Here is a 13,135-nt window from a genome sequence, read left to right on the forward strand (position 1 = left end):
GAATAATTAAAAAAACCTCAAATAGCTTGAATAATGTATATAACCGGATCTCAAATCTACGTGCGTAGTTGCCTACAAGTTTAATAACTATGGTTTGGTATGAACATGGTATATAAACCACAAGCGCATCAACATTCATCCATCCATCAACAACAAAATCACCCCACCACACGCCAATCCGTCCGTCCGTTCGTTTATCCATAAATAAAAAAATAAAATAAAATAAAAACACGGACACTCACCTACACACACTCTTGTTTGTGGCTTTCACTTTTATCCAAAGGTCGCCCTCTCTCTCTCTCTCTCTCTCTCCCCCTCCCTCTCCCTCACACACACAAGCTCAAAGCACATATTCCTTGCTCCACTTCTGCTTTTATCTTCCTCACTGTTAAGCCTCTCTCTATCCTCTATTCCCGTGCCGTACCTCAAAACAAAGTAATCACTCTCCTCTTCTTTTGTTTTTTTTCTTCATTTCTTTGGCCGACCTGAGCTCTATCTCTAATTATTTAAGATCCAACCTTTGTTGGCTCTTTTTCTTAATAATAATAATAGTAGTCTAGATCGTTAAACCTAAAAGGAAAAGTAGTATCTACAACTTGAGAAATCCGTCTCTTGCTTTACACATCTTGAAATTAAATTCTGAATTTTCGGATCCTGATTCGGGTTTGGATGTACAAATGTATGATTTTTGTTAGATTGATTAGTTTCAATTTTTATTTTTTACAATAGTTGATATGCTGTTTTTTATGTAGTTCTTCTTCTTGCTGATGACCTTGTTGGTTGTGAAAAGGAAGTGTTTTCTTTTTCATCAGTTGCATGATTTGATTAGATTTAATTGAATTTATGAGGATTTTACTTCATAACACTCCGTTTGGTTGCTGAGAAAACCCAGGAAATTGAAAAGATTACCTTTTTGTTATGATACTGAGGTGTGTAGAAGCCATTTTATATGCTTTAACTAGTATAAACTGTGAGAGTTGAGTGGATTTTTTGAAAAACAATTTATGGGTATTTGGAAATCTTGTTTTTGGCATGATTATAGACGGGGGATCCAATTCAAGGAGGATTCTTTTTAAATTATATTTTATGAAGATATGTTTAATGTTGGTTAGTTTTCTCCAGGGCCATCATGAGCGACAAGGGAGAGAAGACATGCCCATTGTGTGCTGAGGAGATGGATTTGACGGATCAGCAATTGAAGCCATGCAAATGTGGTTATGAGGTTTAAGCTCCGAAATCTTACTTTGCTGTTAATTTTTGTGCGTGAAGGGGCTGTCAACTTTTCCACTTTTTTATTATATTTTGTTCACATCTGTTTTCTTCTCTCTTATTATCACAGATCTGTGTTTGGTGCTGGAACCACATTATGGAAATGGCTGGCAAGGATAATTCTGATGGTCGCTGCCCAGCTTGTCGTATACCATACGACAAAGAAAAGATAGTGGGGATGGCAGCAAACTGTGAAAGGTTATCATCATGCTTACTTTGCAGTTTCCCTTCTTTTATGCAAATGCCATTTGATGAGTTGTTGATGTTCATAATTCACCGTGCATTCTTTGCTATGCAGGCTAGTGGCTGAAATGAATTCAGAGCGAAAACTGAAGTCCCATAAAGGGAAGCCAAAAACATCTGAAGGGAGGATGCATCTAAGCAATGTTAGAGTCATTCAACGGAATCTAGTGTATATAATTGGATTACCTCTCAATATTGCAGATGAATCCGTGAGTATTCTTGCATATCTTTGTGCAACTCATTGCAATTTCAAATTAGATATAATCCTGTTGTACTTATTCTTAAATTTTAGTTGCTCTTTTTTATATATCTCTAGAGTCTAAGGTGTATTTTTGCTATCTATCAGCTTCTTCAGCGAAGAGAGTATTTTGGCCAATATGGAAAGGTTCTGAAGGTGTCTATTTCTCGAACCGCAACAGGGGCAATTCAACATTCTGCAAACAACAGCTGTTGTGTGTAAGCTCAATGGCCTTTTTTGTCAAATGTCCTGTCCCTCCCCCACAATCCTAATTGGGGATTCTGTCATATTGTAGCTATTTGATATTTTGTAGTGTTAAAATGGTACCTTTTTTCGCTTGTTAGGTATATAACATATGGAAAAGAGGAGGAAGCAGTTCGTTGTATTCAATCAGTGCACAGTTTTGTCTTAGAAGGTAGATCCTTGAGGTAAGCATATCTTATTCTTCTTCTTCTTCTTCTGCGCCTTACTTTTTATGTTGACAATCTGATGATTAATAAGAGTTTTCCTATACAGGGCATGTTTTGGAACGACAAAATATTGCCATGCATGGCTGAAAAATATGGTAAGCACAAACAAAAGGTTCTTCCTTTATGAGTCTGCATACCAAGAACTGAGATTCTTATGTTATCTCCGTGACCAATACTTCCATTGGTCCAGCCTTGCAGCATTCCGGACTGTTTATATTTGCATGATTTTGGCTCCGAAGAAGATAGTTTTACAAAAGATGATTTAGTTTCAGCCTTTACAAGGTATTGCTATCTGGTCTTTCATTTTGAATCACGATCCTTTTCAATTTGCTTAAAGGATGTGCACTAAAGCTACACAATGTAATGATATAAGATAATGCTGTCTTTCACTTGGCTTCTGTCCATTGTGAATGTCTTTAATAACAATGATACAAGGGTAGCAAAAGTTTTCTGTTTTCTTTTTACACCTTATATGTTCTCATCTAGCATGCTTTAATATCTTTTTTTTTTGGGGGGGTGGGAGGGTTGAAGGGATCCATACAGGGTCTCCCCCTATTCTTCAGTTTTCCATCTCTCTTACATTAAATATGTTGCTTTAGAAGACTTGCCTGATACTGCTGGTTCCTCTGCTATTCATATATACCTCTATCTTACTTAAATTACCTCATTATGGTTTTAAAGGAGTAGAGTACAACAAATTATTGGTGCTACAAATAATTTGCATCGGCGTTCAGGAAATGTTTTGCCACCCCCAGCAGATGAGTGCACTGATAGGAACATATCATTGACAGCCAAACATGATTCCAAAACTTCTAACGTAAGGCTCCACATTATACATTGCCTTTTTGGAAAATTTGGTTATTTTTGGTGATGCGTTTGGGGACTATATATTCTTGTAGGACTGATAATTATATTCTATAATCTGATGTTATCATTAAGAAGTTAAAATAGGGAATGATCTCCAGTTCAGTAAAGTTCAAATAAATGAAATCTACAAACCATATTGTATTACTGTATTTTACTCCTCCAGTGTGCTCACTAATTGAAATATCCTGACTATTGCTTTCCAGCAGAATATAATGAACTGGGATAGCAGTTCATATGCGGAAAGTGGTGCTGGAAGATCCAATACAGTACATGGGGCAGCTTCATGGTATGATATCTGTTTGTTATGTGGCATCCTGAATTTTATCTTATGATATGTGGCATTGAGAATTTTATTATATTCCATTTAATGTCTTTTATCAGGGTGACACGTGTCGCTGGCAGTTTGCCACCAGTTACAAGTTTTTCATCGTCAGGTGGAACTCCCAATCATAAACCTGAAACATCACGTGGTCTCTGTGCTCTTGCATCAGAAGTTGTGAGCACCAAAGGTTCTGGTGACATAAAAAGAACCATACTTGAAGGAAGCTGTGAAGTGAATCCTGCCAATTTAACATTGATTGACCATTTACCTTGTTCTCCAGCATCTCAGGACAGTGCTGGAGATACTGCATTGCCATCAGCTGGAACAAGCCCTTCAAAACTCACCAAACCATCCTGTATTCCTAGTCTGGATGAGGATGGAAATTTTCATTCGGATGGGGATCTTCAGGGACTATGTTCTGGGTTATCGTCAATTTGCATTGATGGTAACCTTAAGGATGAGTACCGTGAACCTGTTACTTCAGAAATTTCGATTTCTATTCATAAACTGCCCAAAAGTCAAGTCTCACAACAATTTGTGAGTGAGCCACTTAGCGAGTCTTCATTCTTGCCAACACTGAAAGAATGTGCTATTGTTGAGGATTTACTCTGTTTTGATGATCAGGAAGTCCAGGACTTTGGAAGCATCCATAATCAACCACCCATATCATCCTCACCTTCTTCAAAACAGCATTTGGAACAGTCCTGGCAGCAAGGCAAGATTCATCAATGCACTGTTGATGTACATCCAAGCATTCTCCCCCCTAAGCATGATGAGGTTGCTTTTCCATTCAGATCTGGCAACACAGTTTTGTCTAATGGATTGCATGGCAGACAAGCTAATGGCCTTACTGAGTGGGATAGATCTTCTAACCATTCTAGTGTCTTGTTAGAGGTAGGATCAGGGAAGTGCTTGGAAGAACATGGTAATGTGGCCAGTGGTGACTGTAAACTTGATCAAGATACAGATGAGAGCAGCATTATCTCAAATATTTTATCCATGGATTCTGGTGTGTGGGAAGATTCATTGACATCACCTCAGAATTTAGTTAAGTTCCTGGCTGATAATGATACACAACAAAGTTCCCTCAAAATACCATGCATACGAAAACCACAGGAGAGTAGTCAATCAAGGTTCTCATTTGCCAGGCAGGATGGTTTCTCCAATCATTTGTCTAATTTTGAACATTCTCTTGAAAATGCAACAAATAAATCTCCCTTCTCAAATCATATTATTGAAAACAAGGAACCTTGGATGGACCATTACCGTAGTATCTCTTCAAATATTACTTCTGTGGAATCAAATGGTTTTCTCAGCAAGCATCCTTTTACATCTTCTAGCTTTTCTGGTGAGTGCCACCTAATTTGATATGATGCTTCTTCCTATTTCTTGTAAAGCTGTTCTTTTCATGTTACTGGATGTGCTACAGTTAGCCAGTGCAGTATTGTTGCTGTCTTGCTATGCCCCTTGTGCTTATTCTTGTAAATTTTTACCAAATGTTTTTCTTGCCATTATCTTATACTAGGATAATCCTTTTTTTTTTTTAATACATGATATGATTCATGATACAGAAGGCTTATTTTTTCTGTATGTATTTGTGAATAATGCTCTGAGTGCAGAAAACCATCTATGACGAAGAGTAATGCTAGGGACACTTCTAAATTCTGTTGCTTTCAGCTTCTTGCTTCGGCCCTTGTGCTTATTCTTGTTAATTTTTACCAAATGTTTTTCTTGCCATTATCATATACTAGGATAAATCTTTTTTTCTTTCAATATATGATATTTTTATAATACAGAAGGCTTATAATTTCTGTATGTTTGTGTGCATAGTGCTCTGAGTGCAGAAAACCATCTATGATGAAGAGTAATGCTAAGGATACTTTTAAATTCTCTTACTAAATGATGTGTTGTTTTCTTATTGGCCATTCTTGCTAAAGAAATAGGATACGGTTCTATCATTTACAAAAGTTTATTAAAATTAATATTTTGTCATTCACTTGTAGGTTAGTTAATTATTCAGTAAGAGATGCATTAAAAAACTCTTTAGTATCTCTAGCATTATTTGTATGTTAACATGTTTTAATTAATTTCCTTGAATAGCAGGGAATCTGATTTCTTTATTAGATGTGAAATAATGCATCTCCTTTTTATTGGAAATTTTATCATGTATTCAAAGTTTGAAAGTATTCACATGAGTTACTTTCTTTCCATTTTTCTTTTCTTTTCTATTTCATTCTTCTCATTTTTCTTTTGATTGAGGGGAGGATTTTAGCTTAAGCTGTTCTCTAGTGATAAGGTGTTACTACCAGTTAGGCCATGACTGTCCTGGCCCACAACTGTGTTGGAAGTAGGCAAATAAATTTGATTGGTGATAGGGACATGTAGAGAACTGGAATGTTCTCTACCTTGTCAACAGGTAAGATGATTTCTGGTTTGAGTATGTATTTTCAAAATAACATCCAACTCTAAAGGGATAGAGTGCCTTCTGGAATATTAACTTCTAGACAATCTTTGAAGTTGGGAGGCTGAAATTGCTATCTAGCCTTTATTAGGGGTGGTTTGTTCTCCATTCACGCCACTGTGGGAGGCATGCCTATGCTTTAGAAGAAACATGGAATTGGTTTCTGGGCTCTGTTCTTTAGGAGATCTTCTGAATGTTTTAATGGATTAAAGAGTAACTTCTGATATCTAAGATTTTTTATAGTTATGACAACATGGCCATTGAGGCTGACATGATATGGTGGCTTCTGTTTCATACTTGTTGAGGATATTCTATGAAAGGAAATGCCTTTCAAGTTTAATCTCGCTCCCTATGTTTCTGTTCTTTTTGCAAGGCTACATCTTTGCTTGGTATCAATTTGGTAGGGTAGGTGTGTTGTCAGTTTCTTTTTCAGATTTTGAGATACTGATTAATTTTAGAGACATGGGCTATTGAAGGTAAAATTTTGACATGTGAGAATGGTGTCCTTTAGATTGAACAAGCAATTCCATTGATCTTTAGAGAGTCAGAGCTGGAGTTGACAAAGTGACAGTAGTGGTGGTGCTTTGTCATATCCTGAGTACAGTTACTCTAGTTCTTGTGAACATCGTGGAAAGTATCTTGGAAGGTTTTCCATATAGTTTTTTTTTATATTTGGAAATGCCAAAATGCCTGGATTCTCATAGCTTGTTCCATCAGTTATGTGAAGTTTTCTTAGCATTTTATGACAAATTAAAATAAATAAAAAACTCAATAATTTTATGAACTGTGATTTCCCTTGAATTCCAATCACATGTTTCACAGAGACTGGGATGATAACATCTATTATTTTGGTAATCTTATGAATCTTCTTAGCTATTCTCCTTACTTTTTTCATACTGCAATGCACGAACAGTTTCCAAAACTTCCACTTCTCCCCCTCCAGGATTCTCGGTGCCAAGCAGAGCTGTGCCTCCAGGCTTTCTTACTCATGGGGCAGTACACTATGATTTTGACCATTCTGGTTTGTGATTTATAAGTTACAATGGTTTATTCCTTTTTGTCTTCTTTCTCTTTATTGAATTTTAATATTTCTTCTCATTCTTCAGCAAATCATTTTCTACAAGACTCTGCTCCACTATCTAGGAATATTGGCATCTCCGGGGATGTTGAATTTATTGATCCTGCAATAATGGAAGTTGGCAAAGGATTTCTGTCAGCAAGGCTGAGTAATCCAGGCTTTGATGCAAAACCAGCCTTTTCTCCCCAGTTTAGTCCTTTTGATCATGATTCAGAGCTTCAAATGCTGATGCGGCAATCAATTTCTGCTCAGCAGAACCCCAGGTTGTCGGATCACTTAAGGAATAGATTCTCTCCACCAGATGATGCTTACACCATTTCACCTATGTTTCTTAGTCAATCTCCACCCAACAAATCATCGTCATTTACACAATTGACAGCTCAACAGCTTAGAAATATGCACATGTCAAATGGCAGTTTGGGCGGTGGTTGGAATGAGGTAAAAAACATTAGCGATCCTTGTATGCCAGAATTCCTGGGAAATGGAGGGTTGGGATATAGCAAATTTGTTCCTAGCTATGAGGATTTGAAGTATCAAATGTCTGGTTCCAGCAATCTATACAACAGAGGATTTGCAATGTGATATCTGTGGAATTGGAATTGCTCCTTAATACTTGAATGGGCTGATGAACATAACAGAGTGATTGATTTGGTGGCTTCTAAGGTGCCCTTAGATGAATATACTATGGTTTGGATTTATAGTCTCGTTGTATATTGGTGGTTGGCAACCCTAATCCGGTGCATTCTTTGCCCCCTCATTAACAGGAACTTTTGTCTTCTATCAGAGCGATTGAAAAAGCAGTTTATCATCATGGAAGAATTGAATGTGTGCTGCAAGAGATTACTGTGCTGTTAGTAGTGTACTTATAGGACTGAGATAGCTCTCGGCTTCACTCTGTGTGGTACATTTGAGCTGCATGGTGGTTCCATTTAATGCAGATGCATGTTCATTCCATGCATTATTGACGTCAATCTTTCTACATGAAGAGGTGAATGGCAAAAGACCTGTTGTGTGCTTGTGTATTCAATTTCCTTCTCGCTTGTTTCACCGAGGACTCAGAAAATCAATATACATTGAATACTATATGTTCATGTTCAACTTGTCTTTCTATTTGCAGGTAAGCTGGGAAAAGAACACTGTTTTTAGCCATGCACGTTTTGGCAGCTTTGTAGACATTGAGTGAATCTGTCATGCTCACCCATTGCATGAAGAGTGAAGGTATTTGGTAGCTGCACCTCGTTAAGTTATGCTCACAATCTTTTAACTACTAGGCCCAAAGCTAGAGTTCAAATGGAAAGCCAAGGCTTCCTATAGATAATAGGAAAACGAAGGTCGGCCTCGTTTCTTTCTCCTCACAGAATGAATTGGTACGATGAATCTCCTCGCTCTTTGCTTTTTGAGAGTGGAAAATACGAGAAACCATTCTCAACAGTTTATAGCTTGTATTTTTTTTTTTTTTTATCAATATTGCTTTTTAAGCGCACAGCATATTACGGAAAGGAACAAATGTTTTGAGTTGTTTCCAAGTGATTGTCGTCAAATATTGCTCTTAGTTTCACATTCTACTCCCCATTGAAATTCATTTACACCTTTGTTAATGGCAGATGGAGACACCACGGGTGGTTTGGAATGTAGCTCCATGCCACGAGCCTGGTACTCGTGTTCCCATCCTTTACTCCAAAGTACATTCTGCGCCGCTTAGGTCGATTTTGGGATTTTCCTGCTCGTCTTGTTTACAGAAAGCAATTCATGTTTGCTTGTGAAATTGTCCAACAACCCAATGCGTCAAAGATATTTGATAGTGGGTTTATTTTTGGGTCATTTTTTGAAAATACCAAGTTCAGAAGAAGAAGAAAAAAAAGGGGAAACTATCATGGGTTTGAAAAAAGTTTTAGAAAACATGGGAATAATGTAGTCTACAATTGTTTTTAATTTTTTTTTGTTAATTTTGTTATTAAAATCAATATGATGACCATGAATTTAAATCTCAACCTTACCTTTTTTAAAATAAAATCATTTCCCCATAATCATGTAACGGATACAAATTTTTATTTGTTTTTATTTTTCATATATATTTATATATATAATCAATTTATTTAGAAGAATTTGAACCAAAATCTTATCCCAACTTTTTTAAACAAAATTATTCTTTAAAACAATTGACTTACTAACATCATTTTAACTAATCTACTCAAATCTGAATTCCTAGCACTTAAGAAAGTTGTTTTCTAAACAATTGATTTGTTAACATTATTTGATTCCTTCAATTTTACTTATAATTATTAATTATCAATCCTACTAAAATTAAAACTTTAAATTGAATAAAACTTGCATATTAAGAATTATTCCAATTGTATAAATAAAATTTAATGCTTCATTAATATTAATAACAAAATTCCTTATCCAAAAAAAAAACAAATTAATAACAGAATTAAAGACTAAAAAAACCTCTATATTTGAAAAAAATAATATTTTTGTAGAATATGCTATTGAGAATAACGCAATCTATTGGATTGTGCTATTTTTAACCGTTCAACTCAATTCATTAAATGTGCTAATTTTCATTCTTCTTTAAATTGTGCTATTTTTTTTTTCAAAAAATTCCCCGATTGATGAGTGAATTGCATACGATTGCGAGAAATTGTTAATATTTGGAGTAATTCTATGTTTTGCCAAGAAACAATCCCAGCCTTTTAATATTGATGATGAGAAGGGAATTGGTAAAATACTCTCTTTTTTCTCGCGAAAATGCATCTGAAGCATTAATGAGGAGCGTAGCCTTCTGCTGCTAGGGCGAGAAAAAAAGTTATCGTCACCGAACGACGATATGTCGTTTTATATATATATCTAGTTTTATTATATGTATCTAGTTGAGGCGTGTAAAAGTGGCGCTCCCTTGCCTTCCAACTCCACTTACAGTACAGTCGCCATTAATCAATCTCAGCTAGAAACCTTGTTTGCTTTAAAGAAGGAGAGGAGGCTAACAGTGGCGAGTATCACGCGGTTTGACAACCCTACACAGACAGTGACCCTTCTATGAAACACCAGACCTTGTATTATTTACTACCCTAGCTAGGTCTAGTAGAGCTTTCAACTTGTTATACCATAAATGTGTGCAATTGCGTGCATTGTGAAAAGAAAAAGGTCGACAGAGGGAGGATAGGCAAGGTTGCTATGGATGAGACCCAGCTTTGAAGCAAATGCTGTTGTGCTTTGATCATTTATCTGGTAAAATGCATAGTTGAAAACTGACAAATCGTTTCTCTTTAAAGATCCTAGTACACCACTATAGACACTTTGACAGTGATATGACTGTATAATATGTGTATCCTGGTTGGATTACGTACATTGATATGCATTTACCTTATTTATTTCTTCATCATTTTAGATTTATGATATAAACTTAAGTATATATAAAAACAGTTTTAATTATATAAAAAAATATTAAATAATTGAAGACAATAAATAACTTAAAAGAACTTTAAATTCAAAAAACAAAGATATTTATTCTTAAGTTTTTAAGTTAATTAATACTCTGAGATCTATATATCTTTATCTTAATAATTTTTCAGTTCTGACCTTTTATCTGGATGTGATGAAATCTATACACATCCACCACTTACCATTACTTTTCTTGACTATAACCACATTCCCTGATAAAACCAGCGGCTAAAATTTTATCTACCTTTTATGTTATAGTCTTTAGTCTCTCTCCTCTAAAGTTCTTTTTTTTCCATGCGAACTGGTTGTACATCCGAATCTATTTTTAACTAGTGAGTAACTATTTTAAAGCTGATATCTGGCATGCCTGATGCATCTGTTGTGAAATTCAATCTTTGGATTTGTAAAAGCTATGCCAATGATTGCTATTGTATGGGTGTTAAGGTGAATCCTAGTTTGGTGATGACTTGTTCATCTCCCTCTAGACAGATGTCCTTCAATCCCTCCATAGTCTCAGTTATAAATTTTACTCTTTTCTTTAAAGACCTTTGGTGGTGCGATATTAGCACTTTCTTACCCTTCAAGCAATAAGTGATACATTGCCTAGAGGTTACTTGATCTTTTCACAACTTGGCAACTCCACTCTAGGTTGGAAATTTCAATGCTAAGTACCTAGTGCTGATTACAATATTGATTTGATGTAACAGGGGCCTTCCTAGAATGACATTATAATTCAATGCCATATCGATCACCATGAAGCTTTGTTAAAGTAAGAAACATCTCGAAAAGGTGCCAACATAACAGGTAATTTCAAGGCACCTTTCATCGGTACACCTGAACCCTTTATTCCAATTAGGGGAGTCTTCATCAGTATTAGTTTTGAAGAACAGATTTCCATTTCGACTGTAACTTTAATGGAGGGAATTTTATCTGCACTGCCATCATCTACCAACATTCAATATACTTTATGAATGGAGATAGTAGTGGAAATGACGAGGGCATCCTCATATAAAATGATCATTTATTCTCCATCTTTAAGATTAAAAACTATTGGCTCGTTCCATTGATCTAGTGATCTAGTAGTTTTAAGGATTTGCTTCCCATACTTCTTCTTTTCATTGTTAGAATCACCCCCTGCAGAGGTAGCCCCTAAGATCATATTGTTCTCAGGTAAAGTCGTAGTAGATTGATTAAGCTCTTTCATGTTCTGGCAAGGGCAAAAATCCTTATTTAAAAACCAATGAAGGTAGCCCTTGGCTATCTATCTTTCAATTTTCTTCTTCAAGACATAATAGTCTTCAATGTCATTATATCCTCTGTATTGATTAAAAAGACAATACTTCTTGGAGGAGCAGGTGCTAGGATGGGACTTTATGCGTGAGGGATGTTGGACAAATTCTTTGCCTTAGATAGCCACAAAGAATTCAGTGAGAGAGGTGTTTAAGGGGAGTATGCGCTTCAAAGTAGCCTAAACATTCCCTCATTGGTTTCTTCAGGTTCCTCTTAGGGTTATTGTCCCTCTTATAAGAGCAATCTTGTTTGGTTGAGCAACCATATTTGGGGGACCTTTTAGGTTGTTTATCTCTTGAAAAACAAGAGGACTATGATGCGTCACGCTTGCTTCCTTTACTTGTATATAGTTGTGTATGGCTTGCTTTATTTTCAACAACCTTCTATCTAGTAGGGCATATAACTTCTTCTACAAGATTTTTTCCTTCACTCCACTAATAAGGGCTTCTGACGTTATAGGTTCAATGAACTCTTTAGTCTTAAGCATTTTCTCATTAAATCTTTTCAAGTTTGCTCTCGTAGACCCATCCTCCGCTTGAGTTATTCTAAAAAGTTTAGTGGAACTCTTTCCGACCGGGATACTTATAATAAAGCGTGCCACTAATTTGATGCAAAGATCATTAAAACTTGTGACTGAATCTAGCTCCAAGTTGTTATACCATGCTCTTACTAAACCTATAAATATTATTGGGAGGATTTTTCACATGATATGATTGTCCTGAATGACCAGCTCCAGAGTGTTATGTACATTTTATACATGTTATTGAGGATTTGAGAGTCCATCATAGTTGTTTAGAGTCATTTTGATGGTGATATAATCTTAGGTTACGAGTGTTCAATACATGTTTAAATAATGAGGAATCTCTGATCTGATGGGGAGTGTAAACATCCTCCTGGATGAATTCTTCTTCTGGCTACTTGTCACTCCTATGCCTATTGGGTTTAGTAGAGCTTGAAGTCTCTAGTGTATGGTGACATGATACATGAACAACTTCTTTCTTTTGTTACCTAGATGGATGCCTAGAAAAACCACTTCGCGCCCGAGCATTATGAGGGTGTGTATGCTTCTAAGAATGGTTCGACAACCTTTGAGGTTGTAAACCCTCAACTAAACTATTTTGCCCATATTCCTCTAGATAGTATAGTTGTTTATGGAAACTAGGTGAGGCATATTGTCGAAGAGGTGAGTGAAAAGATGTAGCAGCTTGCTAAGGTAGGACTAAGACTTGTTGAAGTGGATTTTCCTTCATTTGTTGATTTTCCAGTACGACCTGGGTGAGGAGTTGCACCTGGTCAATAAGTTGTTGAAAGATTGGTGATGCGATCTATTGTGGCAGGGAGATCAATAACTCGTTCCATTTCAAAAGTGTCCTGATTATCTGTCATTAATGGTTATAAGTAAGGAAAGTAATCAAACAATAGAGTTATTTATGATTTTTTGATCAATTTTTCAAAG

The 13,135-nt window shown here is 36.0% G+C and overlaps 1 protein-coding gene across 9 annotated transcripts; it reads left to right on the forward strand.

Annotated features, from left to right (window-relative positions):
• Nucleotides 1–252: 252 nt before the first annotated feature.
• Nucleotides 253–8,939, forward strand: LOC133677318 (uncharacterized). 9 transcript variants are annotated; one of them, XM_062099276.1, is made up of 15 exons: nucleotides 498–679; nucleotides 1,123–1,222; nucleotides 1,340–1,467; nucleotides 1,568–1,721; nucleotides 1,859–1,968; nucleotides 2,095–2,178; nucleotides 2,267–2,315; nucleotides 2,411–2,502; nucleotides 2,902–3,037; nucleotides 3,291–3,373; nucleotides 3,469–3,946; nucleotides 4,034–4,757; nucleotides 6,784–6,891; nucleotides 6,977–7,936; nucleotides 8,066–8,506. In XM_062099276.1, coding segments are annotated over exons 1-14 (2,802 nt in total). In that variant the 5' UTR covers nucleotides 498–677; the 3' UTR covers nucleotides 7,531–7,936; nucleotides 8,066–8,506. The 9 variants fall into 9 exon arrangements, with proteins under 9 accessions (XP_061955258.1, XP_061955257.1, XP_061955260.1 ...); XM_062099269.1 differs by adding an exon at nucleotides 8,553–8,939 and having other exon boundaries at nucleotides 500–679; nucleotides 3,469–4,757; nucleotides 8,066–8,315; XM_062099270.1 differs by having other exon boundaries at nucleotides 500–679; nucleotides 3,469–4,757; nucleotides 6,977–7,611; nucleotides 7,713–7,936.
• Nucleotides 8,940–13,135: the final 4,196 nt, after the last annotated feature.

This window comes from Populus nigra, chromosome 17, assembly GCF_951802175.1.
Source record: "Populus nigra chromosome 17, ddPopNigr1.1, whole genome shotgun sequence".
Classification (NCBI taxonomy): domain Eukaryota; kingdom Viridiplantae; phylum Streptophyta; class Magnoliopsida; order Malpighiales; family Salicaceae; genus Populus; species Populus nigra.